This window comes from Ranitomeya imitator, chromosome 2, assembly GCF_032444005.1.
Source record: "Ranitomeya imitator isolate aRanImi1 chromosome 2, aRanImi1.pri, whole genome shotgun sequence".
NCBI classification, from domain to species: Eukaryota; Metazoa; Chordata; class Amphibia; order Anura; family Dendrobatidae; genus Ranitomeya; species Ranitomeya imitator.
Window position 1 is genome coordinate 416,235,071 of NC_091283.1, and position 15,435 is coordinate 416,250,505.

General features: G+C 42.5%; 1 protein-coding gene across 6 annotated transcripts in view; it reads right to left on the bottom strand.

Moving 5' to 3' along the window:
• Nucleotides 1-15,435, bottom strand: part of BAHCC1 (BAH domain and coiled-coil containing 1) — a 131,357-nt gene that overhangs the window by 26,557 nt on the left and 89,365 nt on the right. For all 6 annotated transcript variants that reach the window (XM_069750759.1, XM_069750758.1, XM_069750762.1 and 3 more), the window contains 10 exons: nt 12,355-14,076; nt 10,817-10,919; nt 10,506-10,714; nt 10,066-10,224; nt 9,518-9,708; nt 9,052-9,430; nt 5,256-6,074; nt 1,867-2,054; nt 1,491-1,627; nt 1,252-1,362 (listed from right to left, as the gene is read on the bottom strand). In XM_069750759.1, coding sequence (XP_069606860.1) covers nt 1,252-1,362; nt 1,491-1,627; nt 1,867-2,054; nt 5,256-6,074; nt 9,052-9,430; nt 9,518-9,708; nt 10,066-10,224; nt 10,506-10,714; nt 10,817-10,919; nt 12,355-14,076 — 4,018 coding nt within the window. The remainder of the gene's footprint in view (nt 1-1,251; nt 1,363-1,490; nt 1,628-1,866; nt 2,055-5,255; nt 6,075-9,051; nt 9,431-9,517; nt 9,709-10,065; nt 10,225-10,505; nt 10,715-10,816; nt 10,920-12,354; nt 14,077-15,435) is intronic.

Genomic DNA, 15,435 nt, shown 5'->3' on the forward strand with positions numbered 1-15,435 from the left:
ACAAACTCTTTGCAAATCTTGTCCTTGGTGGGATGAGTAAATGCCATGCCTAACCATCCCTGTATGATGTTTTTTGGTAAAAATTAGGTTTTAAAAAGCATTTACATTGTCCCCATTTCCTATGCTAATTAGGGCTTTGACTAATTGATGGGGCATTAGTTTCTGGGTGTATGCTTCCCTACTTTAGAGGCACAGTGCGCATTACAGGAACTTCAGGAGATGGCTTCTGCACTTTCAGTCATGCGCCCTGTGCCTCTGAAGTTGGGAAGCATACACCTGGCTACAGAGGGGCAGTGACGCTTCTGAACTTCCGATCATGCGCACGGAGCATCTGAAGCCAGGAAGTATACACCCGGCTACAAAGGCACAGTGACACTGCCGAAATATGCGGTGTGTGAGATCTGAAGAAGCTGGCGATGGCGTCAGCTCTTGCAAATTATGTTCTCATGCCTTCAGGGGTATGATAACATGGAAAGATGGCTGACTAGTCTGGGGAAATTAACGCCCCATCCATTTGTTGAAACCCTAATTAGCATAGGAAACAGGGACAATATAAATGCTTTATAAACCTAATTTTTACCGACAAATGTTATACAGGGCTGGTTAGGCAGGAAGTTTAACCAAACATAGGTGAATGATGCTGGGTTAGAGGACATGCGGGACCGGACAGCTTTCCTTTATAAAAAAAAATAAAATCACTAAAAATTTGACAAAGAGAGATGATTCATAACCTTTATAGGGTTTAACCGTGTTTTCTTATATGAGATAGACATGTCCTTTAAGAAACAGCAATGACGTAGATTGGAGTTGAGTTTTAGAAAATAGCATTAAAAGTCACCCTTGAAATTCAAATCTGAAGGCTTATCTAAAAATGTAATTTCTTATTAAACTCTATTGTTTTAGAAAAAAAACCTGTACTCAAACCAAACAGTGAAATGGCTGAGCTGCCATGGGTGTCAAGTGCAGGTTAATGAATAGAAGCAATATTTGCATTGTAGAATTGAGCTGACTGGAACACATTCCTCTTGGTCTTAATGAGTGTACACAGGACCTGTGCTTGGAAGTGAAGGACCGAGAGGCAGGTTTAGACAAGACCACTGCCTTAAGATAAATAGAAGGGGGAGAAAGAAGTGTAGACAGATCCATCCATAGGACATTGACATTTTAGTCCTCAGGGACTGCACATCATCATGGTGGCTATTTTCAAGCAATGAATTTAAAAGGGCATAAAGACATCTCCTGATAACTCACTTGGTCTTCTTATTCTCGTAAAGCCGGTGTGATGAGGGAGCTCGACAGTGTGGGCGTTTTCTTGGCCTCCCTGGACCCCGTCGGACTGGACTTCGAGAACTCTCATCTTTACTGTAAATGGAGAGAAGAGTCCAATTTAAAAAAGTGTCCTGTCAGTGCGATCCCAAAAACCTCCACCAAGATCGTGTCAAACCATCTGATTCATCAGGTTTAGCAGATCTCTAGAAGCATTTACTTACTCATGGTCATGTCTCCTCTGCAATTTCACAAACTCCCTTTGCTTCTCTTTATAGCGCCTCTGAATTTCCGCCAATTTCATCCGCATGTCAACCTCCTCAGTGTCCAGGTGGTCAATGGCAGCCTTCAGTGGACAGACCTAAGGACAAATCAGAAGCAATGGTCAAAATACAAAGCACACTTGCCAAAAATCTTGATTTTGCTGATACAATCCCATGAGCTGAATCACTAAAAGGGGTGGTGTGTACATAAACCCTGCCCATGAGGATCAATTTGTGATTGTTTCCTGGGAACAGGGTGTACTAACATCAAGGATATGAAATGGGTTGGATTTAAAATCAATTTTCATCAGTATAAAAATGGGTCTATGTCACTCACTGGCTTTGTTTTAGGTATCCAGCTATACGTCCGGCGTGATAGGCGGACACGAGGTGTTTGTTTCGGACAGCAGGTATGGTGACATGTTGGTTTAGCACCTTCTAGGCTATCAGCCTCGGCTAGAGACCATGCAGCAGCGATGGTGGCAAAAACTTGAAGATCAGAGACTACCAAATCATCTTCACTAGCTAAAAAATAAATGAGCAAAAAAAAAAAAATAGATTCACTGAAAGGGAAACATTTAAAACGTCCATAAAATAAAAGATTTCAGTTAAAAACAGCTATTTCATGTAGATGGGTTTATTTAAAAGAAAAAATAAATTAAATTCATTAGGTCACAAAAATTAGAAATAAGCATTATTCAACTTATTTGCAGGGCATGTCTTAAATCTTTCCCCCCTCTCCCTCCGTACTCTGCAAACTAGACAAATATATTTTTAGTAAAATTGCATTTTTGGAAGGTACCATAAATTGTTTGCAAAAAATAAATCAATCAATATTAATGGAATATTATCAAAATTATTATTATTGTTATTATTATTTTCTACTACCATTAAATATATTTAGATATATAAATATTTCTATGACCATCTGCCCTTGTTATACGAAACTCCAAATCTTTAATTCTAGAGGTCAGAACTTTTTTGCCTCTTATATTAAGAAAATAAATTATCCCTTTTCATCTACGATAAAGCCGAGCCATTAATGCAATGGTTCTATCAAACAAACAGGTGTAAGAAGAGGTGTTGCAACTCCCCATAGACCACGCAAGTTGCCAATTATTGCCACTGCTCCCCATAAAGATGCCCACGCGAGTGTGTTTAGAGAACCATCTTCTATACACCAGACGGTTGATGTGGTTGCATTTCCGTGCATTACCTTATCCATGATGGCAAAAAAACAATCGATACTAAAAGCTACTTGGGAGAACATTGCCCTATTTAAGTATGGCTTCCTGTGCAATATCGCAGCCCAGCACATGTGCCCATCTGTCTTCTAACTGACAACACACTTCCGATGGGTCCCATGACAGACACACAAAAGGGGCCGGCCTGCAATATGCAGCTAATTATCACCGCCATTATACTACATGGTTTATAATTCATCAGCCATGGAAAAGCTTTACCCACAGCTTAATAGAGAAGGTTTATTATACAGGGACTCGATGGGTGCTGAGATGGTTAAGACTTTTAGAACGTCTACCAAGTCCTTCAACATAGGAGAGAAAATGTAAAGGCATTAATTCAGTAACTAATTAGCATTTAGTCAAGTAATTATGGGACTTTTACAAAAATTACTATTTGGTATAGGTATGTTTGGAAATTTTTAGATATTCATAGTGAAGTGTTGTCTTGGGGTAAACAATGACCCAATAAATCGGTCAATGAGTGGACCATGAATGGTCATAGTAGAGAGTCTGACATCAATCCGTGGAATCTGCCCATCTTCATACCTTGTGAGTATCTGCCTCTCCACCCCTTATTCCCTTTATACCCCACTATTGGGCTAGAAAATTGGGTACATACAGAAACCCCTCACTTTGGTCAATATTTTTAAAGATATTCCATGGACCATCCAGAAAAAAAAAGTATAGCATATGTGTAGATCATATATTTAGTAAATGTGTAGATCTAGTTTTTACAAGATACAATAAACCCATCTCGTACCAAAAGTATTGATAAAGGATTTCACAAAATTAAAAAAGTTGCAAAATTGACCCCAATATTGGGCAAATCAAAAGCCTATTTCATTCTTGATAAAGGTCTAATATTAAATATCAGTGACCTTGTTATCAACTTTTAAGACTAAAACCCCCACCCAGCTCCTCAAAAAGTAAAAAAAAAAAAAAAAGACGCCATGCCCCAAGCGGCACATTGGCCAGTAAGAGATGGGAGCACGATGGCACTATATCGCTGCACACTTCTACGCGGCAGTGTGTTTATTTGCTGAACTAGGAAATCAAATCCTCCCTCTTAATGGCTGCTCTAAAAAAGTGACTTTGGAGGGGAAGGTTGGGGGCTCGGGGTCCCTGTGGAGTGTAAGAGTCTGTGATTAACTAGCACACTGCTCTTAGAGGCCTGGGCTCCAGTGTTTGGGTTTAATAATCTCTCAGGAGATGACAATACTGAGCTTGCAGGGAAATTAAGTGCATACGATCTCGGGCTTTTAACTGCTCTTAGTATAGAAAACCCTTCCCTTATTTTCCCTACAGACTTCGGGAAGAGCTTCAAAGGGTATCTATTAACCCTATCCACACCTTATTATAAATAATTAGTGCATGCTGTAGACTTCAGTAGCGAGATGCACATCTTACAGGCCAAGAGATCTTGTGTTTGGCAGGAAGCAACTATTGAATGTGGTGGCCAATGAGGCCAAGAAATTTTAAATATATATATTATACATATTTTAACTTGTTATTGCCTGTGAAGTTGAATTTACTACACAGAAGTAAATGTAATCTTTCTGTCAAAGTGAATGGTGGAATGGTGAGCTTAAGCAGATACATAGAAGCCAATCCGAGCTAGACGATGTTAAGTGTAAACCAAGGGGGAGGGATAAAGGAGCAACATGATGACTTAAGGGGTGTCACATGAAGACAACCACTTCCCACATACTCTATTAGTGTATATGGACATCAAAAAGAAAGACTGCCGATAAGGACCTTCTGTTATAAGCCAGAACGTAGAGTCGTTCGGCAGATCCCAATTCTGGTGGACTCACTCTGTCCTTGTGTTTCTTCGATGATCATACATCTAGGTAGCCAACATGCAGTCCTACATTTTCACTGCAGCGGAGATGCCCAACTAGCCATAAATAACTCCCAAGTAAAATATGCTTTACTAGAGGACAATGGTGATTAGCTGTAGAGTCAACTTTCCAAAAGGGATTGTTTCTAACCCATTTAAAAAGGACCTGTCAGCATTGACCAGTTTGCTCTTATTTTATTCCCTGTGCTCCTGTAAATATTATTTTTTCATTTTAAATCTACCTTTTCATTCAGTGCTAATTTGTTTGGGGCATGGCTCACAGGATCCTCAGGGACCTGTCTTTAGGCTGTTTTGCATTATTATTCTGTTAGCAATGCCCCATTGTAAAGACCAAAAAAACAGCACTAAATATAAAAGGCCTGTATCTGTAGAACCACATAAACAAACAAAAACTGAAAACTCGGGAGAGATGCAGGAATTTAAAAAAAAAAAAAAAAAGGAGGGCAAAAACTGCCCACTTTTGACCTTGTGAAAGGCCCTCTTTAAGTAGGCGGATTTCAGAGTACCTCAAATCCCCTTTAAACAATGCAGTTAAGCAGTCGTCCCTGGCCCTATTAGACCAAAACACTAAAGGTGCCTAGTGGGGAGTTTTGGTAGTAACAAAATGTAACGCTTACTTACCTTTTGTATCTTGTAGCTGATCTTGAAGAGCCAGATCTGCCAACTCGCTGAGCAGAGCAATCCCGTGAATACCTGAGCTTGTGGGGAAGAATGAAGAGTCGGCAGCTGAGAAGAAGTTCTCCTTTTCCTGATCGGAAGGGAGCTCTCCTAAGGAGATACTGGCAGCTATGAGTGTATCCAGACTATAGAAGTCATGATGGTCTGGATCAGCTGGCGAGCAAGATGGTGAAGGAGTCAAATGCTCATCGTCTGCTGCCTGTACATCACCAGAGTCCAGGTCGTTATTGACCTCCTGTAACAAAGTCTGATCAACATCACTAATAGCCTTGTCGTCAGATTCCTCCACAATTACTGAAACCTCAGGTGGCTCCTGAGAAATGTTTGGCAACTCTTCAGCAGATGTGTCCTCAGTGTTACAACAATCTCTTTGTTCCTTTTCTTCATTTGTGTCAAAACTTTGACACTCTACAAGTTCTTTCTCTTCCACATTAGTCTCAGGCTCATCCAAACTCCCACTAACCATGTTTTCTTCGCACTCCTGGGACTTAATGACCTGGGGTTCTTGGCTACAAATTTCACTTAGATCTGTTTCACCCAAGCGAGGCAATTCCTGGCTGTCCTCCAAAGAGTCCCCTGCAACTGGGGTGTGACATGGTGAATTTTTTGAAGGGGTAAACGTCCTGGACTGCTCAGGTTCTGCTGCAGTTGATGCAGTTTGCATAGTTTCAGGATCAGCAGGGTCCGCAGAGTGCACATGGTGGGGAGTTGGAGAGGTATAGGATTGGACAACCTCTGGGTAGGTATATCCAGGAGGCAGATCTGTGGAACAGAAAATTAAGAAAATCCATGAAAATAACAAAAATACACCGAGTCTTTCAAAAAATAAATACCGTAAATAAAATCACACCATTTAGGAGAAATTATACTTTTGACTTAATGGATATCTTATAACCTTAAATTGTAATATTGGTTCGTGATCAATCTGATCACCAAGAGGACACTTCTGGGTTTTTAACTGGACCCCTAAGCACGTATAGTTTATGAGCAAAAGGCTTGACAACCTATATGTGAACCTACAAAGCAAAAAAAGAAAGAATCTCCTGCTCGGATCTTCCGATAATTTTTGAAGGCCTCTAAAAATGTTGAGATCTTAGCAAATTATTTCTTCATTTCCTATTTTGTGTAATTCATCTTCTACTTTCTACAACTGAGCTAAATTGTTTTCGGATTTAGGTGATAATGGCCAAGATTAAAAAAAAAGAAAAAAAAAAGAAAAAAGCTTCCGATGCTCACAAGCAAAATTATTTTTAGGAACAATTGGCCAAAGATTAGTTAAAATATATTTGTTGCCTCTTGCCAGGATCAGGAACGTGAAGCCAAAAACGTCAATTAAGTAAAGAATCAGAAATTGCGGACTACCATTCTAAGTTGGTGCCGATCACGATATAAAGGGTTGTCTGCACCACTGCTTTGCACTCATAATTGGTTAAAGGAGACCTTCCTTAAATATGTAATATTTTTACTTAGTGTAAATGCAGCTGTTCTTAGTTTGAAGTTACTTTTCTTTTGATCCTGCAGTTCTCAATTCCTGAGATATTGCCCCCTCTTCCAGGTATGTAAATGTAATATTTTTAGTTAAGTGGGTGAGGTCCTCAGCGATTCTATTAAGGTGCCTTGAAGACCACACCAACTTGGCTAAAAGACTATACTTATATACAGGGTGCTATACCTCAAAAACGGAGTGGCGCAGGAACAAAAGAAAAACCATTGCCAGATTCAGGAGAACAGCGACAGCTACATTAGAAAATTACACATTTACAGCAAGTGATAGGTCCTCTTGAACTGTATGCTGGAACTTAAAATTAATCTTTTCTATGGGGTCCATCATCCTCTATGTACACAACTAAGGTCAACCTTTATCTCTTTGAGACAACCATCCAAAGTAGCCATGAAAGATGACCTTATTAAAAAAAAAAAAAAAGTGGTCTCTAAAGAAGAGGGACAATGAATTAAAAATACATCATAGATGGTCTTTTAAAAAAAATGGACATGCATGATACATGGATCACAGTTTAATAGGATTGCGACAAAACCGTGAGAACAAGAGACAGGATTATCAAACACTCAGTGAAACAGGAAGCCCCAGTGTGGCTAGGCAACCTTCATTAGTGGATATATTCTTTAAGGTGACCTTCCACTAATTTTTTTTAATTTAAACTGAGTACCTCCTCCAATTGACAATGATCCACTGGTTCTGGAACAGTTTTTCTTTTTCTTCTGTGCCCCTACGTTCCAAAGTTATGCCCTTCCCAAATGCGTGGATCGGAGAACTTCTTTGTGGATATTTGTTTTTTGTCCTCTAATGCTGGCCAATCACAACACGGCCACGCCCACATAGAAGTTTTGTGGCATATGCCCAGTTGATTGAAGTGAAAGTTTGAACCATTATTTCTGAGGGCCATATCTTTGTAACAGAGAGGCACAGAACAAAAAGTAAAACTGTTTCAGACTCTGTGGAGCAGCACCAATAAAAAAAATCCAGTGAAAGGTTCCCTTTAAGGAATAATAACTGCAAATCAAAATATGGTAAAACATTAACTAGTTAATCCTTGAATCTGTTTGGAATGCATAAGAATGTCACATATAACACATACAGACTGGTTTGTGGAGCAAAATGGCTGACTCTGCAAGACAAGTGCAAAAAAAATAAATAAATAAAAATAAATCTGAAGATGCAATAAGGTGAAGGTGACAATAATGGATGGAAAGGAATTATTTGAAAATTTGATGACATGAAAGCTCTTGGGCCTTTCCTTGTTGCTAGACCACCGGACAGAGTCACCATTCAGGAGGATGTGGGAGGTGTAAAAAGAAAGGGGCGACAATGAGAAATGGAGTGGAAGATGCAAGCGTGAGAAAAAAAAAGAAGAGAGGAATGATGGAAGGAGAGAAAAGTAGAGACATGACCAGACCTAGCATTAGATGGATGAAGTGAGAGACTGCATAAAAGGGGAGGGTGAATGATTGAAAGCAGAGGAGATAGATGGACATGGTGGGTGGGGGGTGGATTAGACAGGTTTAGAAGATGGATGAAGCCAGCGGGACTCATTATCAGGGCTGTTTTCTGGGTGTTTATGCAGCAGACACAGACTGGGACTAGGAAATAAATGTTATTACTCCATCTTGAAAAGGCTCTGAAGGTGCCCGAAGTTGGCAATGCCCTCTCACCTCTGCTCTTCGTCATTGGGTTATTAATGGTGTCCTTCCACCCTCCTGACAGCATGGCCAAATGAGCAGAATATCACTCTACCAGCTTACCTCTCACGCAAGAACAGTTCAAGGAGACATTCGTGACTCATAACCTTGGGGTTAAGACTCAGCCCAGTCTTTAAAATAGGACTGTAATATTCTGTGATCCCAAGCCAATGAGGATTCAGGACCAAGAAGGCAAAGCTTTTCCCAGAAAAAGGATAGTGGAACTTTAGGACTTCCAATTTTAACTCCATAAGTGTTTGATTGTGCCTGGAATACATTGCAATGATTCAGGCATGGAGCTGCCAGAACCTAGTGGAGGGGAGCAGATTTCCAACCATACGCAGAGGAGACGTGGTGACAAATAGGCCTTGTGGTATGCAAATATGTTTTTAATTTAAAAGGCAATCAATAGAACTGCAATTCATTTAACGGGATACGTGGATCTCTACCACCACCCATTCCGCCTGGGATTTTTTTTCTCCCTTCGAGCTACTGTTAACCTCTTTATTGCCAACAAAAGCCATTGTACACGTGAATTTACCTGGTTCCAGTGATTTGGGATAGTCTCTAGGGGGTTGCCCTTCTCCTCTTCGATCTTCTCCTTCTTTCCCCTTGGAGTTTTGAACAGGAACGGGGCTGACAGCTGGTGAGCTGGGCACCAAGACGGAGCTGCCGTCAGGGCAGGCCGGTAAAGTGCATGGGGCCAGTGGCCGGGGTGTTGGGCATTTGGACGGAGGCCGTAGGGCAGGTGAATGGGAGCAGGGTGAAAGCTTAGGTTGTGCCGGGGCAGAGGGTGGTGGAAGCAGCAGGTTTGGAGGTGGGTGGATTTTGGAAGTGTTTAAGGCTTCTGCTTTACTATGGGGCCTTGCAGCCTTTTCTGGTGGGTCGTCAGATTCTAGCAGATGATCCTCGGTTTTACGCTATAGAAAGAACGGAGATGTTACATGAGAACCACATGTGGAATCGAGGAAAATCATTAAAACATAAGAACTTTGAGTCTGACGTACTTGAAGATGGCTCTGCCTCTGAAGCTCCAGAGCCTGTGCTGCCCTTTGCTGTTGCAGGGCATAAAGCTCCTGTTGCCGTAGAAACTGTGACCGCGAATAGACCGGGAGCTGTCCTGGGTGCTGGAGGTGAGAGGCGGGTCCTCTGCCAGGGTACATCGGAGGCCATAGAGAAGCCTGATCCATTACATCAGCTGGAGAAGGGGGACAACAACCACAAATTAGCATAAAGAGTACTCCGTACCAGTAAAGCCACTTTTTAAAAAAATTGCATTAATTTCATAATTGATCCTATAAAATAAAAAAAATAGGTTGTATGTAACTGTAATCTTAGATTTCCAGCTCTTTGGTTGCCATCAGTCAGACTTTGCTGGTATCCCAAACTTGTATGACTGCTAGGTTTATTTATGGCAAAATGTTGTAAATTAGAAAACAATTTTTCCAGATGATCAGGCCACTAGGTGGCACTGTTGCACCCAAACCTAGTAGAGAAGAACACATGATTTGTTATGTTAGTAGCCCTTTACCTTGGCACATACATTCAAACTTACCAAGAGTGTGTGGAGCAGTGTGGGGAGAGGGCTCCGGAGGTAGAATGACCAGTTGGGCAGGAGGTTCCTGTGATAGGGGGAACACTGGTTGCATGGCACTAGGCATAGATGGGGGGAATCCTGGGGGCAGGTTCTGATGCAAAGCTGGGTGACTAATACCTGGTGGCAGATAGATTAGCTACAGTTAAATCCTTGCAAGTGCCAGGGCAAGGGAGCACTTCTGAATAGCATTGAGTGCCAAGTTACTCAACACCATTTTATTCGTCTTAACACAGGAAGACCAGTTTCCTTCGAGCGCGTATGTCTTGGACAAGCTCACACCTGCACACAAGTGCAGCATCAGCTTAGCACGCTTGGATTACGCTTAGTTCTGCTTTAGCCGTGCACTGTTCTTAGGGCAAATAGCCCATGGAGCCTGATCAAGAATTTAGCATACTCACTGTACGAAGGGCCACCCATCCATATTGAAGGACTCCTTGTTCTGGGCAGCCAGTGGGGATGGGTTGGGTGCGTATGTGGTGTAGGATCAGCTCCTAATTGGCTGGCTTGAAGAGAGGAACCGCTTGCTATCATAAGATGAGGAGTCAGATCACCAGGACAACCACTGGAAGGATGGATTCTTGCAAACTCCACCAGGTCCTTGTTTTCTCTAAAATGAATGGGACATGAAAGGTGTGAAACAAGATTAGGAGTTCACATTCCTGGGATATAGCTGGGAGGAGCCTATTGTATAGACTTGACAGCTACTCACTGCATTAAAAGGTCTCTGCTGGGGATCCCCAGCCTATCATCACAAAGACGGTTTCTCTCCTCTTCTGCGTCCAGGTCAATCACATGCATGGACCGACCAGAGCCTACACAAAAAGAATGGAAGGGGTCAGAATAAACACAAAAAGGCTATTCATGTAGACCAAAGCACATCTTCTATGGAGAAGGTGTTGACTTCTCTGGAGAAAGAGGTATATTTACTCATGCAAAGTCCATTCATGATAAGCATGATCTTCAGAATGTTGGCACCACCAAGCTATCAACTAGACATGAAGACTATGAAGACTAGGTCGGTTGATTAATACATATTATTCGAATATAATATTTTGGGAACATGGCTAGAACACAATTTAGAAGAGACCACAAGCATTGGTTTTGGGTAGACCTCATCATCTTGTACAGCTTGTGGGCCAAGGAGTAGTTGATCCATTAGAAAGAAAAAAAGTAAGTTTTTCCATCTTGGTGAGAACTCATTTGCATACTTTTTCAAAGAAGGGCATTATCTGGAATGTAACTCCTTGCACCAAAATATTAGGTCTCCAGAACAAGAAACTGTAACCCATTAGAAGAAGATAAGATACCATTAAAACTTAGAAATGACACTTGTAATTTCTTTAGTCCACCAAGATGTGAGGTCATGTAGAGGTTAAAATCTTAATTCTGATGGTCTTGCCAACTGGCTAGACAACTCTCTACTGGAAGTTGTGTCTCATCGGGAGAATGGTCCACAGGCCGGATAATAAAAGCAATGTGTTCTAAGCAAGCCAAGGGCTTCTGGTAACCCTACATATTATTTTCTTGCCGACACCCTAAACCCTTCCTTTCAGTTGGTCCCCCCGAAACCACATGGTGACATCACTCTCATCACATCACACATCAGACAGGAACCTCTTACGCCTCCTGCACACAAAATGCTTCCTCTCAGTGGACTCCATTGTACAAATCCTGATTTAACAGGTTTCTTAACTTAGCCACTAACTCCTGGCAAAAAGTAAAGGTTTGGGTGTCTGACACCACTATAGTTTTAGATTAGCTTGCCTGTCTTCAGAATAAGTGCTCTCAAATCCAGATAATACTTTTTCTCCCAAAACAGAAGATCTTCGGTGCATGAGTCATACCTCCAGAGTGGCAAAAGATTCAGTCACGTACTAGTTAACAGTCTGAACTCTTGCACACGTGACCACAACATATACTTTTACTTTCCGTTATGGAATACACCGATTGCAATGCTTCGTGTGTAGACCATCCTTTCCCCCACAGTGCCCAAATCAATGGGGGAGGCAGCGGTATCAGATTTGGGGGTATTTCAGTCACGATGTCAATATAAATCTATGGGCCATGGTTATAATGGTAGAAAATTAGGCTATTACAAAATGAAATATTGCCAATGTGGTGGGTAATTCAATAAACCTACATCACAATTGGGATGCCAACAAATATTTGGGTCATCGTTGCCTCAGGTAGAACATGGCGATGATAAATTGTCCACACAAACTTTTTTCCCTTTCTAATTGTACCCACCTTTCTGAGAAACATTATTCCTGCTCTGTCGACTTGAACCTGAACCATAAGCTGACTCATGGCGGCTGCTGGTATCTTTTTGTCGTGCCACCGCCACAGCAATGCCAACAGGAGGCTGCCTGACCTCTCCTTCTCCATGAGAGGAGTCGGTCTCTCTACTTCGGGCACAGTCCATTCTCTCTTGTTCTGGCTGGCACTTGTTGTTTCCGTGGAATTTAATTTCTTGATGGGAACAGCTGGTCTTCATGTTCCCCAACCCCACAAAGGGGGTCCGTTGACCCACAATAAGTGCTTGATTGCTGTATTTAAGCAGGTTTTTCATGGCAGACACCTCATCGGTGGGGCCTTGTATTTCCTGGCTTAGAGGAGGGCCTGGAGTCATCAGTGCAGCCTGTTGTAAACTTGTGCTAAAGGGATCAAGGTAAGAGTTCTTTCTGTCCTCACCGATAGACATGGGAGGTTCTGTCCATGGGCCCAAATGAGGACCATTGTAGCCCAAGGAGCTGAGTTCTATGGTTTTTCTTTTCCCATCTTGGCCAGTTAGCGTTTGCTCCATTTCTGTTGGCCTGTGCTGCTGGTGCCGTATCCTTGCAACTTTTTGAGAACTACTGTGCACCTGGGAGTCCTTGGCAGACCGGTCTAAAGTGCAGCAGGACTGGCTGGTTTTTATACAATGAGCATCCTGGTTATTAGGACGGGGACAGTCTTGTGGGGCAGGCATTTCAAAGTATGAAGCCTTATCCATGCCTCTCTGCATAACAGTCTCTGAATTTCCACTGTTTGAAAAGTCCAAGTTTTTGATCCTTGCGGCTGTGTTCGGTGGCCACTCCGACCTCCTATCCCCTTTAGACTCTGCTTTTAAATGGGAGAATGTATTAATGTAAGACCCAGGAGGGTGGGAGTCAGAATTCATGTTGTGGCTCTTGTCTTTTCCATCTCCTCCTCTGTCCATATGGCAGTTATCCTGGGTCACCTGAAAAGGCCGGCTTTTGTCGGTGAAGTGCCCCACAGAAGGCACTAATGTGGGCCTGCCCATCTTTAGATCCCTGCCAGACTTGTCTTGCAATGAGCATACAACGTCCGAGTTGGAATGAAGTTGTAGACAGGGGAATGAGCCAGTGGAGGTGTTAAGTGGGGCAGGAATGCTGGGGAGACTAGATGGGACAGTGTATGACACAGAGTGGTGGAGCATTTGCCTCCGCTCTAGGCACTCGCTGTAAGGTTGTTGGGGCTCATGCTGGGGATATGACCGGTCAGATCTCATGTCTTTGGCACATCGATTCTGGCTACTTTGACGAGGCATCCCTGCCCCAACAGTGCAGCTGGACAGCAATGCTTTACTGGGGTCCCCATTGAGCACCTTTGAGGTCATTAGGCAAGAGTTTAGATGCTTGGTCCGGTTATCACACGATCCTCTCTGGTGCATGTCCTCCTTACAATGACTATCCATAGACATGGGCAACACCAATTTCTGCCTCTCCTTGCCATCGTCCTCCAAGTGCCTATCCTTCAGGTCCCCTTTACTCATTTTTTCCTTGTTCAACTCTGTGCCCCCCAGGTAACGGTCATTGTCCTTAGAAGATTTCTGCATGTGGCTGTTCTCTCTGTCCCGACTACATGAGCCAATGGGATGACCAGGAGCTGCTCGTGCAATACTTGGAAAATTGTGGTTAGCTGACAACAGGGTCGGTTGGGCAGGAAGGTTCCGCAAATAGAAATTATCTGGAAGAAGAGAAGAACACTATTTTAGACACTATCGGAAACCAATTATCCAACATGATACAAATTCAAGGTATTCTTTAACGCAACATAATATTTACAAAAACTGTTCAAGAAAAAAAAACAAAAAACACTAATTAGATTGGCTACCCCTTTCAGTGCCATAGTAAAAAATCATATTGGGCTTAGTTAGCATTCCTACAACTGTAGTTAAAGATGATGTCCAGGCTATGAAAAAGATAGTCTCTGTTCCAAAAACAGCGCCACATGTGACCACTAGTTGTTTTTTGGTATTGCAGTTTAGGCTTGTTCACTTCAATAGATGCCATAGATGCACCCATTCCCTTCTTCAAACCTGATACACCTTGTGAACATTTGAGGTGCTGATTCTGGAAGAAACCAGGTATAACGAGATGGAAATACTGCCCACATTCCCCCTTGAAGACAAATGTATTGTTGCAAAAATATTTTTATGTGTAATGTGCTTTGTGACATGCGTTATAGTGACGATAGAGTTAATAGTTCATGTTTAGGACGAGCCCAGAATGGTATCGGATAAGGTAAAGGCACAGAGACAGTTTCCTGTCAGGACGTCAGATTGGGCCCAGCATGCCACAAAAGCAGACCCATGGTCTGACTAATGAGCAGACACACGAGACTGAGGCAGTGGATAGCGAAGGACAGAGTAGTCAATGAAAGATAGGTCCTGGGACAGGACACCTAGCAGTACGGCCCCAAGTTTATAACGCAGAGAGGTAACTGGCCAGGACAGAAACGAAAATTTGAGATGAAGAGGGGGCCCCGGACAGGAGTTCCAAGGTGTCAGAAGCAGAGAAGCCAAGTACAGACCATATAGGCAAACTACCATAGTTCCCTTAAGAGGGAAGAGAACGTGGAAGAGAACGTGGAATCACGGACTGAGAATAGGACTCTCACTAGCTGAACTGTAATAGCGTGCTGGGGTGTGGTGAAGGAATCGGGACTATTTAAGGCAGAAGCAAGTAAATGTAGGAAAAGTAAAGAGATTGTGTGTGAGAATGCTCTGTGTTGTAAAGGAAATGCTCGTGAAATTATGCACCTACTATCTATTGTACCCAGTTCACACCAAGTGGCAGCTTAGTAAAAAACTTTTTTTATTTTGGACTGGTCATCTCCTTCATTGAACTGTTCAACATTCAGTCCTGGTCAGCCGAAGTCACTGGCATCATGCAGCCTGCAAGGGCGTAATGCCCCTTTAGACTAAGTGTACACACCCAGGTAGGACCCCCACCTTCATGTAACATGCTGGGGCAAAAGAAACTAGTACCTCACCCACGACTACCGCCCCACGCCACGTTACACAGGCATGTTGTTCTAAACCAT